At 35.3% G+C, this 15,301-nt stretch overlaps 1 protein-coding gene across 9 annotated transcripts in view; it reads right to left on the bottom strand.

The window, feature by feature from the left end:
- Grm7 (glutamate metabotropic receptor 7) overlaps positions 1–15,301 on the bottom strand; it is an 808,103-nt gene that overhangs the window by 544,518 nt on the left and 248,284 nt on the right. For all 9 annotated transcript variants that reach the window (XR_010051296.1, XR_010051297.1, XR_010051298.1 and 6 more), the window contains exon 2: positions 5,813–6,029. Coding sequence is in view for 6 of the 9 variants with exons in the window: in XM_063260312.1 (XP_063116382.1) it covers positions 5,813–6,029 (217 nt within the window). In the remaining 3 variants the exon portion in view is untranslated. The remainder of the gene's footprint in view (positions 1–5,812; positions 6,030–15,301) is intronic.

The raw sequence follows: 15,301 nt of genomic DNA, 5'->3' as shown, positions 1-15,301 counted from the left end.
AAAAAGTGACTTGCCTGGTAATGCCCCAAAATAAGAAAGCATTCTTGTTTGTGCCACATTGTGAGTCAAGATCTCTGAGATTCTCCTGGAATTGTCTATAGCCAACAAAAGTCATATGCAAGGAGTGACTGAAGTATAGTATAAACGTTTAAATTTACAAATATTTACTGTGATAGCACATTGGCATTAATCCTTTATCAAAACTCTGCTACTCACTTTGAACACATGTTTTTTATCCTTCTTAACACCTTCTGAAGGAGTGAGGAAGTCCTCTCCTGTAAGTATCTCTGAATTGTGATTAAAAAAATAAAAAGGGTGAATGCAGCTGCTGAGTGCCATCCAACCACAAGGCAGGCTTGTGCAAGGGTTGCAGTGGGCTCTCATTCACCTCACTCCCCAGATCCAGCCCTGGGGGACTTCCAGCTGCTCCCTAGGTCAAAAGGACTGTGAGTGAGAAACATTTTAATCAACGCAGGACATAAAGGCAGTCATGACAGCACAACTAACAACACAAAAGAGAATTTCCAGAACTGTCTTATAAAGTTGCAGGGATGATGGAATAAATAAATCCCCAAGGGTTGGGGATTAATGGAAATGTGTATTTTAGTGTAATATGTGTTCTTTCATTTCAGCATTTGCTGTGTATTCCCATCATATGTAATCTGTATTTTGATATTCCTTAAAAATGAATTTGGTTCAAAGGGGTGGAATTTGTTAGTGTAATATGCCATCATAAACATCTGTCATGACCTTCACTTAGAAAAAAAGAGGCTTTTGACTCAGTTAAGGCACTTAGGTTATTGAGTTGACCTGAATTTTAAAGCATATTGAGAGTGAGTTCGCTCTCCTTCCCTGCAATATAAAGCACTAAATTGCTTTTGTTGACATTGCATGTGCATCCATTATAGGGCAATTTATGCAAATACAACTGTTTTACAAAATCTCATCATCTAAGAAAATCATATTATAGTACTCTTTGAAAGTTCAACATGAAGCAGCATCCATGCTTATTTAAATCTTCCAGGATATAAAGGAGAGAAATAGCAAAGCTTTCTTTGATAGCTTAGAGCACTGTTGGTAAATGAATGGCATGCTTGCTATAGAGGCTGTGCATTATCATAGCCAGTTCTAAAAGGTTTGCCATCACTGGCTCAGAGAAACTGTGCTAGGCTTCTATGTTCCAAATTGTGTGGTGCCTGACAAGGCCATTTCTTTTCTTGGATAGGATTGTCTTGATTTGTTGTGTCAGAGCACAATATAGGAGAACTCACCTATGAGCGGTGGATATATCCCTCATCCTGTGTTATCAGTGCACTTTGACTTGTGATTTAGGTCTAGAATAAATTTTAGAGTGAAGTCATCCTAAAATGTTAGGAGTTACACTTAGAGTCAAACTGTTTAGAAAGAATACAAGTCAATCCTTCTTGCTACTAGTACATATAAGTATCAATGGACATGTTTACTCATATGAACTATACTCATAATTTCTTTTTTTTTCTTATACAGGCACATATGCACTGCATTCATAAGACATCAACAATAGTTTGCTTCCTTTTCTTCTTATATGGTGAGACAGTATTAATAACAATAGTAACTTGACTTGTAAAACAAATAACCTTGCAGTTACAACTAAAGGAGCACACCTACCTTTCAAGTTATCTTCACACTCTCAAACTCAATCTACACATCTCGTCTTTGATAGAGAATCAGTGTGATGCACTAATAATCAGGCATTGCTGGGTGTAAATACTTCCCCACGCATCATCTTATTTACCATTCTGAAGAAGCAGACATCATGAGCTTAATTCTCTCTATGATGATCCTCAGGCTTGAAATGTTTCAATGCAGAAGTGACAGAGCCCATTTTCAAATCTGGGTCTTTCTGATATCACAAGCAGTGTACCTGCTCCATTGTCAGCTACCTTACCAGTCCCGCACACCACAGTAGTCCTTGCTAAGGAATATATCCTAAAGTTGGCAGGTGAGGAGAAAAATGAGCATTTAAATTAGCCTAGATAATTCCCTACCTATCCCTAACCAGGTACCTACATCAGTGATCCGGAGCCTGCTAGGTCACGTAATGGCCAATAAGAAGAGGGGCACAGAGCGGGAGGTGAGCAGAGAAGACAGAAGCTTCGTCTGTATTCCAGCTGCTCCCACTGGTTGCATTTCCTTCTGCCTGTTGCTGTCCCTCAGATCAGCTGTGGTGTTAGATTCTCATAGGAGGACAGACCTACTGGGAACTGTGGAGGGCAGGCATCTGAGTTCATCTTCTTAGACCCATCCAGCCTAAATACACACTGCAGCCACATCACGCCTACCCTGATTTCAATCCCTGGTGCCAATAAGATTGATGATCGGTGAAGTATATGTCCTGGAAATTCCAGTAGAGTCTGTTTTTCTTTTCTTTATTTTTTTTTTAGAAATGGAATATATTAATATTTCTTTTACTGAACACTAGAGGAAGGAAATGAACATTTTTAGAGATCATAGAATATGAACATGTGCCTTTAAATATCAGAATAATTCCTATAAATAATAACATACAGTAAGGCAAGAGGTAAAATTTTTTTCCTAATCAAAAAGTTTGTAACTGAATTATCACTTTTGGAGGAGCAAGATACTCACATTTTAAGATGTCCGCAGAAGTGAAATACTGAATCAATCTCATCTTGCTAGGTCACAGACATGGAGATTGAACAGACTTCTCATACCACTTAAATTATAATTTTTTCTTTCCCTACCCTTACTTCTCCATCTCTCTTTCCTTTCCTTAATATCCATTAAGCACATTAATTATTTACTTAATTGAACATGTGGTATAGTATCAATGATCTTTATTACAAGTACTCACCAAGTATCATAATACTGATAATAGAAAGAAATTAAGAGAAAAGAAAGAAGAGAAAATATACACATATACATTCTGTATCATTGTTTTTATTTTTCATTTTTGTTGTTTTGTTGTTAATATAAAAATCTAACATAGAGTAATCCTTGAAATATTATCTGAATTCTCAATATCATCTCACACTTCTGCAGCACCAACTGGCTTTGCACTTACTCATGCCAGGGGAACACTCTCACATTAAAGATTTCATTTAAAATGACTGCCAATGATGTAATCTTCTTTTTTGAGCTGAGGAATTTCAGTATATTAGGAAAAATATGACTTAGGTCGGGAAGACCATATTACAGGTTGTTTTTCTTACAGAACCATTACACAGCATGATATTATGTCTTACGTTACCACCAATAAACACCACGTAAAACCATTATATTACCCTCACCACTGACTTGTCTTCGGTGCCTAATCTTACACAATAACATTTGTCTTAATCCTAAAGCAAAGAAAGGCATCCTTTACTGAACCATCAATATGATTTGACCTTGTGAATCCTGTAGACTTTATAACCAAGTAGACAGTGTTCTTTCTCTGCTTTATTTAGTACAAAGTTCAGGGTTAAATTTGAGATTCCCTTAGAGCAATTATACAATGGAAGATAGTATCTGAACTTCTTGTCTGAACTTTCTTTATTTTACTCATATTATGTCCTCATCTTATTTTCTTCTATCCTGCTATTTTAGGCATTTCTCTATGTTAGTCTCAAGCATCATCAAAGCAGGATTCAAAAAATAAAAAAGTAACAACAGTCACCCAACATGATTAGCTGTTTCTCTGGAGATCCATGAACTCTATAGTTCAAGCATCCTATAAATCATATCATGCCATAAGGCCAGAGTTAAGATTTTTTCCTATTCATAAAGTTTGTAACTGAATTACACTGGACATTTTCCACTTGGGAATACACGATTTGGGTGCCCAGTAGTGAGTGAGTTAGATATAGTCTTCTAGAATTTTGGGAACAAGGTAATTCTGAAGCAAACAAGAAATTACACAACCATGTGATAAGAGGTATCGGAGAAGATATAGACATACACGACAAAGTTGACACACCAGAGGATGTGAACCTAGAAATGATGTTTAGGGCACCGTTTCTGAATGATTAAGACTACTTACTTAACACTTAACACTTTTGAGGATATCAGTCAGAGAGAAGAATATAGGAATGACCCAAGTCTCCAGTGAATTTTGAAATTGTGATTAGCGATGATAGACTGAATTTAAAACATGGGATTTATGAGCAAACGCTGGCTATCTTTTTTAAGTAGCAGATACAGAGGCTGCTCATAGTAATATGGAGTACAAATCTGAATACACATGTAATCTGATAGTCAAACATTCAAATCCTCTTCTTCAAGATTTGTGACATCTTTCCTTATGAAATATACCTGTTTCTATTACCTTGCTTATGTATTGGCTTTTATAGTTACTTAACTGTAGTAGTCAATAATAAATTTGGTTGGATAAAATCTATTTTTCTTAGTACATGTTTGCAGTGTATCATGTTTGTATTTTTTGTGGGCAGTTGGTACCTGTGCATAACATATTAATTCCTTCTTCATCCCCTTTTCCTTCCCTCTCTCCATCTCCCTTCATCTTGATCCCTTCCCATTTAAAAATTTATCTTGATATTTCTTATTATTTATCTTTTATTTTGTTCTTTATTTGTAATTTGTGTTTATTATATAAGAGAAACTAAATGATATTTAAGTTCATGTGTCTGATTGATTTCACTCAGCATTATGGTCTCAGACACAGTCATTTTCCTACAGATGGCTCAAGTTTATCCTTCTTTGTGGCAGGGTGGTATTCCATTGTGTTTAAGTACCACATTTTCTTTATCCATTCTTTTGTTGAGGGATATATAGGCTGCTTCCAACATTTAGCTATTATGAATTATACTGCTAGAATCATGAGTCTACATGTATCACTGTAATAAAAATTCTTACAAATAAACCTGAGAGTTTTATTTAAGAATAAGAATTACACAGCAAGCAAGAATTACATAGCCAAGCATACACACACACACATACACACATACACACACACACACACACACACACACACACACACACACAGGCTGGGATCCACCTTGTTATCTATTAGGCAGAAGTATAATGGCAACTATATATATATATATATATATATATATATATATATATGGACATGCTTTATATACTATTTCCTATATCCCGTGTTTTTGTATAGGGAAACTTGAATATTTATTATCAAGATTCGTAGGTGTGAGAATTTTGCCTCATTTGCAAAATCTGCTCAATGGTAGACAGGTGCCCAACCTCTGAATCTATTACTTCTAATTCAAGCTGAATAAACAAACATAAAACAATTTCTCTAGGTGCTAATAAATAGCGCTGTCTTTCCCAAAATGATTTAATGTTTGAAGGATTGCATGCCTAACTACAGTCTACACCCTGGATAATCTTGGTGACCAAGTCATCAAGACTTTTGGAGTCATAACAATTACTCTTCTTCAAATTAAAGTAACACTGTGATTAGATTTATGTAACTCTAAATAATTCTCCCCATTTGGAGGAGCAGGTAAGAGAAAAATAGATCTACGAGGAAGCATATCCACCCACATTTTCTCAGGTTTCTGTGTGCAGGCTGGGATCCACCTTGTTATCTATTAGGCAGAAGTAAAATGGCAACTAAACACATGAATACATATTTTCTCCCCTCTCTTTCTTCTACTAGTACTTAAGAGACTTTGACTTCACACTTTTGAGAACTTTCCCCAAAACAATGTGGTATAAATGAAAACTTTATGAAGTACTTCTCAGAGGTTGGGAATACAACAGTGGGACAAGTAGTCATCTGTCTGAAGAGAACCCTTGGATCTACAGATGTTTAAAGGGAGGCGGTTTGATGACTGAGATCTCTTCCTACCTGCCTCTTTGGAAATTTGTGTGAAGGATTCCACACCTTTCTCTCCATAACTTCCTTCAGATGCAAGAGTAGACACATAATTCCAGCCGAGGGCTTTTACAATGTCCACCATGGCCTGGGCTTGGAAGGAGTCAGGAGGGACCACCCGGGAGAAGAAGTCGTAGCGCCGGTCATCACTGAGCTCGGGTGCCGTTGATGCATAACTAATCTGGGGGATCTGCAAGGACAAGAAGGTCACATGTAAGAGCATACCAACAGGATGGGAGAGACTCACTTGTGCTCATGACAGGTTACTCCAGGTACGCCACCGGAGCAGCAAAGAGGAATGTGTGTGGCCTAATTACTACCAAGTAACATTAGGTTACTTAAACACAAACATTCACTTCTTAGTAGTAAGTATTGTGTTTGGTATCTTGTCTCTGTATTATCTCCTCTTAGAAAAGAAAACAAAACTAGAATGGAGACTACAAGGTCAAAGTCATAGTTAGCTAGGAGAAATGCTTGATAACCATTCTATCAAATACTGTACATCATGCTACAAAGACATAATAATATCCCAATGAGCATACACACAGGTTGATTTAGTTCATATAGCTTGTGGTTATTCATTGAGATCAGCCATTTTGCACTGATTCCTGATTACTTGCAGGAAAATATCTAAGTTAGTTTCAAGTATTATATAATTTACTAATTGCATGATTTAATTACTAAAGTAGCTTAATGACACCCTTAGCTCCAAATATGGGCATTTCCTGACCCAAGGGATGTACTGTCATAATTATTGAACTTTGCACAATTTTCCTCAAAATTTTTACACTCCATTTGGGTGTAAAGGTGGAGAGAGAGTGAGAGAGAGTGAAAGAGAGCAAGAGAGAGAGAGAGAGAGAGAGAGAGAGAGAGAGAGAGAGAGAGAGAAAGCGCTCTTCTCTCTCAAGAGAGAACTGGCAGCAATATCTGTGTGGGCAAAAAGGGCCTCTGACATTTTATTCCTTGGGGAAAACTCTGTCATCTTACTCTATTTGCAATTGATCAGCTTCCCGGAGAAACTCTAGAACTTGCTTCTATGGGATCTCATAGACACATGCTGGAAAACAAATACATTACTGTCCTGAACTTGCATAATATTATTGCTTAGGTTCATGTGATAGTTGACTGGTGAGTAGCACTGGTTTTAACTAAATCAGCCAGGTATATAGAAATAGGAGGTGCAAAAAACATGTTTTTCCTAGGGTCTCTATTAACTTAGCACATGGTATCACATGACTGAGGCAAAAGCACTGAAGGTTTGAATCCAGGCTGGGATTTGATAACTTTGAGAAAGTGTCTCTAAATTTTTAAAAAGTGCTAGATATATAGCTCAGTGATAGACTGTCCTTCAGTTTCACTCCAGTGCTTCCAAAAAAAGCACACTAAAGAAACCCCCATTTTAGCCATGGATGATGACTCTGGCTTGTGGTGTCCCATCAGCACCCCTATAGAACTTAGGTGTACTCCATTCACCAGCCCATCATTTCTCTTAACTCTAGCAAGTAGTAGTAAACTAGAGGTAGTATAATTAATTTGTAGCTGGGAATAATCAAATCTGACAAAATTCTGCTTACAGACATGCCTTGTAAGGAAGCATGGGTTAGCATAATGGTTTCTCTCGTATATAAATTCCAATTCTGACATCTTCTAGGTGTGTACCCAATCTTCATCTTGTTTGCCCCAAATATGCTAAAGCCAAACTCAATTTGACTTTGTGCTAAAAATTCTATGTGGTATTAACATATTGTATTTTTGTGAATAGATTGTTGGGAGTATACTGGTTTGGCACTGTTTAAAGCTGGCTATTACTTCTGAAAGAACCATTTCACTGTCCACATCAGTAGCAGCATGAGGGTGACTGAGTTGCCCTGACTTCCACCCCTGGCCGTCATTCATGCGTGTTGCAGTCCTGCACCATGATCACTGTGGGGCAGGCTCTCAGTTCCTGACTCAAAACTGAAGGCAGTGTAAGGAAACCCCAGCCTGTCCCGAGATGCAGACATCTCAATTACAAGTCAGTGAGGTGTTACTACAAGTAGCAGGGTTCAAGATCGAAGCATGGTGATTCTACTTTACTGCTATTTCTGTTGGTGAAGAGATTTCTTTATGAATTGGTTTCATCATTAGTGCAAGGTGGTTCACAAAGACAGGGTAGTGAGTGTGCGCTGCTTACCATGATGTGTGGAAGGAAATGATGCTTAGTTCATGGGAAGAACAACAATCAGAATAGAGATGGGCATGTGTTTCCCCCTTAGCTTCCCATTTCCCCACTTAACTTCTCAAGTTCTCTGCAAAAGGTTTTCTCAAACATTCTCCTCCTTGTTCTAAGACAAGGAAGTCATTTAAATATCATGAGAATTATTACTTCAAAAATAACATCTTCAATTTATTCTGCTCCTTGTTATACACCAGAAAGTTTTATATGCACTCTGTTGTTTAAGCACTAGCAAGTACTCCATATACTGTGCTATTCTATACTGTTTAACACTATTCTATTCCATACATTGTGTGATACAATCATTAACTTGTACAGAAAAGAATAAATTGAAAATTAGAACCACAATATGACCTGGCCTCAGGTTATAAAGCTGTAAAACAGAGATCCTTGCTCAAACTTGAAACTGCCCAATGTAAATATTTGAACTCTTAATCATAATAATTTGTTAAATGATTACTAAAATATTTTAATAATAAATTTAAAACAAAGAAAACTGGTAGAGCTATGAAGTCCAGCCTAATATGTTATATTTTCAGAAGGCTGAATACATAATCACCAAAAATTATTTTGCTGGTCATTTTGAAACTGTTATTCAAACATTTTATTCAGATGCTTGATTGACGCTCACACGGGTACCTTAACAGAATGAGTTACATAGGTGACACTTATAGTCTGGAGGTTATAAGTTGTAAGTAAAAAACATACCAACTGAATAAAAGCTTTGGGCAGGAAAATCAAGGGAGGGAGAGAGACATTTTTTTTCTCACAAGAAATAAAAGAGACAGAAGCCAAGCATGTCAATACATTTCCATCAATTTCAACTTGGGGAAATGTACAAGCTTCACGCTGCTGCACAAATGCTTTCTTGCCAAAATCCCTTTCCACCTCTTGAAAGAATGCTAATAAAGATACATCCAGCCTTTGACTTCAATTTGCATTTATGTAGCTGCTGTAAAATATCAGAACTGTGAAGTGCTCTGATGCAAATGCATTTTCTAAACTGTGCCCCAAACTTCAGTAATAAAAATCATGTTGAAATGGATTTTTTCCTGCTTATCACACACAGCTTGAAAAGGACTGCTATCTATGTTCTATTCCTTCTAATGTAAATAAGAAATATTTCCTAGTTTAAACCCATATTTACCTTTAGGATCATGCACACATCCAAATTCAGTGATACTTATTTCTATATTATGCATATAACTCTACTAGACAAAGGCATGAAAGACCAAGCGGATTTGATTTCTAAGATAAAACATGATTTTATAAAGATATCTATCCTAGGAAATGAGAGCCAACACACAAAGTATTTATGTTTAGGGAATATAATGTTGCACATATATTTAGCTATAAGGCTTCATAATTACTTGTATTCAAGATAAGGTGGAAATTCTCTCTCTCTCTCTCTCTCTCTCTCTCTCTCTCTCTCTCTCTCTCTGTCCCTCTTTGTCTTTCTCTCTGTCTCTTTCTGGCTGGCTGTCTCTCTCTCTGTCTCTCTGTCTCTCTGTCTCTCTGTCTCTCTGTCTCTCTCTCTCTCTCTCTGTCTCTCTCTCTCTCTCTCTCTCTCTCTCTCTCTCTCTCTCTCTTCTGTCTGTCTGTCTCTCTCTCTGTTTCTATGGAGGACTGAATCAAATTTGCCACTGTTTCGACAATACTCATGGCACTGGCCCAGTGTCTGTGTTGTCATCTATCACTGTATTTTCTTTATCACTGTAGATCATTCTTATTTACTGGGAACACAGAGTAGTGCTTCAGAAAAGCTAGGCGAGGCTTTTCTATGAACTATAGCAAAATGAATGTAATACTATAGGTTATCACTTAGCTTTTTCCTGTTATAGATATCATATATTTGTCTAAAGTGAATAATACTTGTTTTATTTTTCACAACAAAATAACAATATGATCTGCATTTTTTTTCTGATTTTAAAAATAAAGAAGCTATGGAACAGGAAGTTCAGAAATCTAATCTTTCAATGTAGAAGATTAAAAGGTCATCTGATACACTGGTTTCTCTTCAGCTCATATAAATCTTTTGCCTTTTAAAAAGTCACCTGAAGTCCCTTTCTAAAGTTTTTATGTTTTTCTCAAATCCTGGGCTAGAATTCCTCTTTAAGAAAATATGCGTCTTCTATTCTGTTCTATTGATCCTGAAGTCTGTTTTTGATGTTTTTCTAGTGCCACACAATTTTATCACTGTAGAGTTGTAGCATAATTTCACATTGGGGAACGAGGTGCCCCTCGTCTTGCCCTTGTCGCCCATTTGTATTTGCTATTCTAGGTCTTTTGTGATTCTATATGAATTTTAAGAAGGTTTTCTCTAGTACTGTGAGAAATGTAATTGATATTTTCATTGAAATTGCAATATATTTGTACAACACTTTTGGAAATATGGTCAATTTCACTGTATTTGTTCTCCCTATTCAAGAATAGGGGAACTCTTCCTATTTTTTGATATCCTCTTTAATTTTCTTTGTTATAGTACTGCAGTTTTCAAATTAAAGCTCTTTCATTTCCTTAATTAGATTGATTCTTAAGTATTTAATTTTATTGAAGCTTACGTGAAAGGTATTTTTCATTATTTTTTCTCTCAGTGAGCTTAGGTAGATAGATGCATCTCAAGATCATACTTTAAAGCGAAATAATTCACACACACACACACACACACACACACACACACATTTAATACTGCATTGTTTTTATCTCATGTGAGAAACCCAAAGGGCAAATAAAGAGCCAAATGAAGGACATATACTTGGAAGTAGGAAGAGCTTGGTCAGATGAGAATGGGAGCAAGGGGAAGAGGGGGAAGGAAACCAGAGGAAAAGGGATTAACATGAAACACTGGAAATAAATCTTTTGTAAACAGGAAGAGAAAGAAAGTTTTAAAGGAGGCTAAAGAAATGAGGATCAAGAATAAAGACATATTATATACAAGTTCAAATTCTACAAGATCAATGTGATCATTATGTGTGGGAAACATGCACTAATAAAAAATTTAAAAGTGAATAGTACATTAGTTGTAAAGTAGCACATCTTACAAGTTTCTTCTCTTCCCTTCATACTATATTCTTCCACCTGCAATGTCTGTTATCATTAAGTATTTTACTCTCCTTAACTGAAAGTATTTACCACTTTATGTTATTTCTGGTATACCAGACACCTTTAGTCTTACAATCTCTTATCTTCTCTCATGAGAAAGATCAGCACATGTAGATTTTGTCACCAATGATTTAAGAATGTTCTCATTGTACTCCCTCATTAATATTCGCTGTCAATTGTCTTTTTGAATAACAACTATCCTAGTCGGCATGAGATGACAACTTATTTGGTTTTGCTTTGCCCTTTCTGTTGATTAATGATGCTGAAATCACCTCATATGTTTGTTGGTGATTTGTATGTCTCCTTTGGAGAAATATCTGGTAAGGTCCTTTGCCCATTTTTAATTGGATTTTTGACTGTTAGTACCAAGTTATGCAAAATATTTTTGTATATTTGGATACTAACTACCTATCCAGTTCTTTGTAAACATTTTCTCTAACTCTATATGTTATCTCTTTACTTTATTATTTCTTTGCTGTGTGAAAATTTTTCAATTTGATATCACCCCATCAATATATTTTAGCTTTCTAAAACTGAGTCTTAATTTCAATAATTTTAATTATTGCCATGATGTCAAGGAGATGTTTCTTCTCTAAATCTCTGCAAACCTATCACATGGTGTTTTGTAGCATCAAAGTAAATAGCTACACAAGATTTCACACGCTCATTGTGGTTTTATTTTTTACATCTAAGCTTCTTCTTCTTTGTAGAAATCAAATTATTCTCTAGATTTCAAAAAAACTAGTACTTTTTAGGACATTATAGATTGTTTTGTATCTATAATTCCAAATAACTTTAAGCTCTTATTTAATTAAATTTCTAATTGTTACACAGATACTTCCAGTCAGTGTGCAACTTAAAGATGTGTTATGCTGCTCTGTCTTGACATTGTCATATTTCTCATGTCTCTGTAGAACTAATTCATTCTTTCTAGTGCCACAAATGTACTTAATGTTGTATACAGCAATGACCTTCAGTCTTTTTCATACCAGGGACTGGTTTTGCGCAAAGGAACTTTTCCACAGATCAGGGTCATGGAGTTTTGCTCTCACAAGGAGTCTTGCAATCTAGACTCCTCACATGTGCAGTTCACAGTGGGGTTTGTGCTTCCTGAGAATTGGATGCTGCCATGGATCTGACCAGAATCACAGCTCAGGTGAGAATGTGAGTGACAGGAAATGGCTGTAAATATAAAGAAAGCTTCATTTACTTGCCTGAAGCTCACCTGCTACTGGGCCACAGACAGGAATTGTGTCTGGCTGGTTGCTGGGTACTTCTGGCATAAATATGAAACAAATTAACTCTCTGTAGCATTGTTTCCCTTTCACTTCACTGGTTTTAAAATTCAAATATCTTAGAACTTCATCCTAAGCTACACGAGGCTGACAAATATGTGAAAAAACAACAGAAATGTAGTAAAGAGGAAATTCTGGTCAGAAGGTCACAGTGGTAATTCACGTCAGTATGTCTATATGTAACAATTCATTAATTTCATTATGGGTCACATATTGATCAGGTTTTCAGCTATGGTGGGAAATATCTCACATCCACAAATTAAAGGAGAAAATATTTATTTGGGTTTCCAGTTTCAGAGGTTCCAATCTGCAGTTGGCTGTCTTCAAGGCAGGAAGGTCATGCTGGAAGGGTGTGGGGAAGCTAAGCTGCTTACTTCATCATGACTGGGAGGCAGAGCACAGGGAAAGAGTCTGAGAGGAGAGGCCGTGTCCCATGATTCATTTCTTCCAACTAGCTTCTACCTTCTAAGCTCATTCATCTGTGAGCTCATCACTGGCTTAATCTACTGATGGGCTTGGTATCCTCACTGTCCAATCACCTCTCCAGTAATCCCTTACTTCAGTCAAGTTGATAATTAGAATTAAGTGGCATAGGTCCTAACAGGAATTACTTTCTCTGTGCGAGAAACATGAGCTACACCTCAAGAAAATGTTTCTTTTTCCATACTTACTTTGATTGCTTTCACTGAGTTTCATAATTTTCTCTATTGCATTTCATTTTCCTAAGTTCATGATTATATATATATATATATATATATATATATATATAATATATTTATAGTTGATCAATGAAGTAGTCCATATCTGAATTAACTTAACTTTATTGGTAAAAAAAATTGTGAAAAAAAGCCTGACTTGAACTAGGGTTTTCAATTTTGAAAATTTGCAAAAGTTCCTGATATTTTTTCCCATGACCTACACAAAGTTAATGAACACTACCATAAATTCATGCTATTTTGCTATATATTTAGCATTTTAAATTTTTAGTTTTGCTTACATTAATTCATGTACAAAAGTCTTTCTATGTCTAACACTATGCCTATAAAATAAGTAAGAGTACAGTTAATTTTGAAAAAAATATGTAATTAATATTATTCATTGTGCCTTTTACCTATAAACTTATTTTATATGTAATTTTATATATATATATATATATATATATATATATATATATATTACCTTATATTTTCTAGGTGCTTAATAGTGAGAAAGGTCTTCTATATTGTTGATTGGATATTGTGTCAACTAAATTTCATGGCCATACATTTGTGTATTTGTATTTTTTAATTAAATGTTTAATGTCTTCTAGGATTCCATTTCAAATATCATAGATTGAAACTTTTTAAAGAAATGGTTGGTAAAAATAGCCAATATTTCAAAGATATACATAAATTTATATGTCATTATCTTTATATATTTAATTATAATCACAAACACAGGAATTGTGAAAATAAAAGCACTACATAGATATCTTGTTGGATGACTTATATTCTTATATAAATTATTTATATTTCCTTTAAAGAAAAGTTCATTCATCTCTGGTGGTTTACTTTCAGATTACTGAGGTAGCTAATTTTCCATTTGAATATCTTGACAATAATTTGTTTTGGATAAAATGCATACAGTTACTTCCACAGGAAGCAGCCACAATTCCTTATAATGAAATTCAATTGAGAAGTAAACTTTATGTGGATTTTTCTTTCTTACCCTAAATAGTAGATCTACTCTCTCACCTATATGAAGTTTACTAAGGTTCATTTATAGCCTTACACTGAGCAAAATTACATCATGGAATTTCCACAGCCAGTCTAACCAGATCCTGGTATAAATTTTATCACAGGGATAGATATTACCAAAGATCTAAAGATTTTCTAGACATTTAAGAATTCCTTAGGGCATTTTGTGGTCAAATGGTCAAGTTATGAAACTGAGAATTAGAAACTGCTTCCCAGTCCCCATTTGGCATTTACGTTACTTCTACAGAGTTGTAAAAGATAATGAGTTTCCTTTTTCCCAATTGGAAATCACTTTTACTTTGGGGTGGCCAACATCTGTGTCTCTATAGTCTTCCATTCTTTCCCTTCTTACAACGGTTAGGAACAAGACTAATTTCACTTATCCAAACAGTCAAATATATGCTTCTCCCACCAAATCTCTTTTTTAAAGAATCTCTGTGTCATCAGTTACATCTGCCAACACACAAGGAAGGTGGCATTGATGGAAAGAGGTCAACATAGATTCAGATAATCAAATTTTGAGATGGAGCTGCTTTTGTATCTCAGAAGTATCATTCAATATTTGTGTCAAAATCAATTTCTGTGACCATCTTTAAAGAATGAAATTCAAAGAGGAAATAAAAACAGCAAAAACTCCCATCATTTTGTAAAGAATCAGATGTAACACACCCAACTGTTTATCTTATTTTAAAAATAATTATAGTTCATTTTTAAATTTATAATTTAATCTTTAAAATATTTACACAAATGTACATTTTTAAGAATTTCTCTAAGTGATGGCAAAACACAGCTAGAGGAAAATCAACTTGACAATCAAAATGGACAAGAAATAACTCAGATTGTACACATTTTATAAAGACTTTAGAGACAATATTCATGTTTCATCAATGCAAGAGATTGGAATATTTGAATTATTCCGAGGATCTGGAAATGTAATTGAAAGTTAAATTATATCCAGTTGGTGGCACATAGTAATCACTACAGGGTGCTGTAGGTTTTCTCCTAAATTCTCCACATTGCATTGAGTTTATAAAAAGGGCAATTGATGAGTTCTTCTAGGGTGGCAGTTTTTTCTAGTTACAAGCTGCACAATTCTAATTAAAGAATTATTTCT

This window comes from Cavia porcellus, unplaced genomic scaffold, assembly GCF_034190915.1.
Source record: "Cavia porcellus strain 051 isolate PalLab524CR breed Dunkin Hartley unplaced genomic scaffold, mCavPor4.1 scaffold_13, whole genome shotgun sequence".
NCBI lineage: Eukaryota > Metazoa > Chordata > Mammalia > Rodentia > Caviidae > Cavia > Cavia porcellus.
Note: the sequence above shows the minus strand (reverse complement) of the source record. Positions and strands in the feature narration are given on the sequence as shown.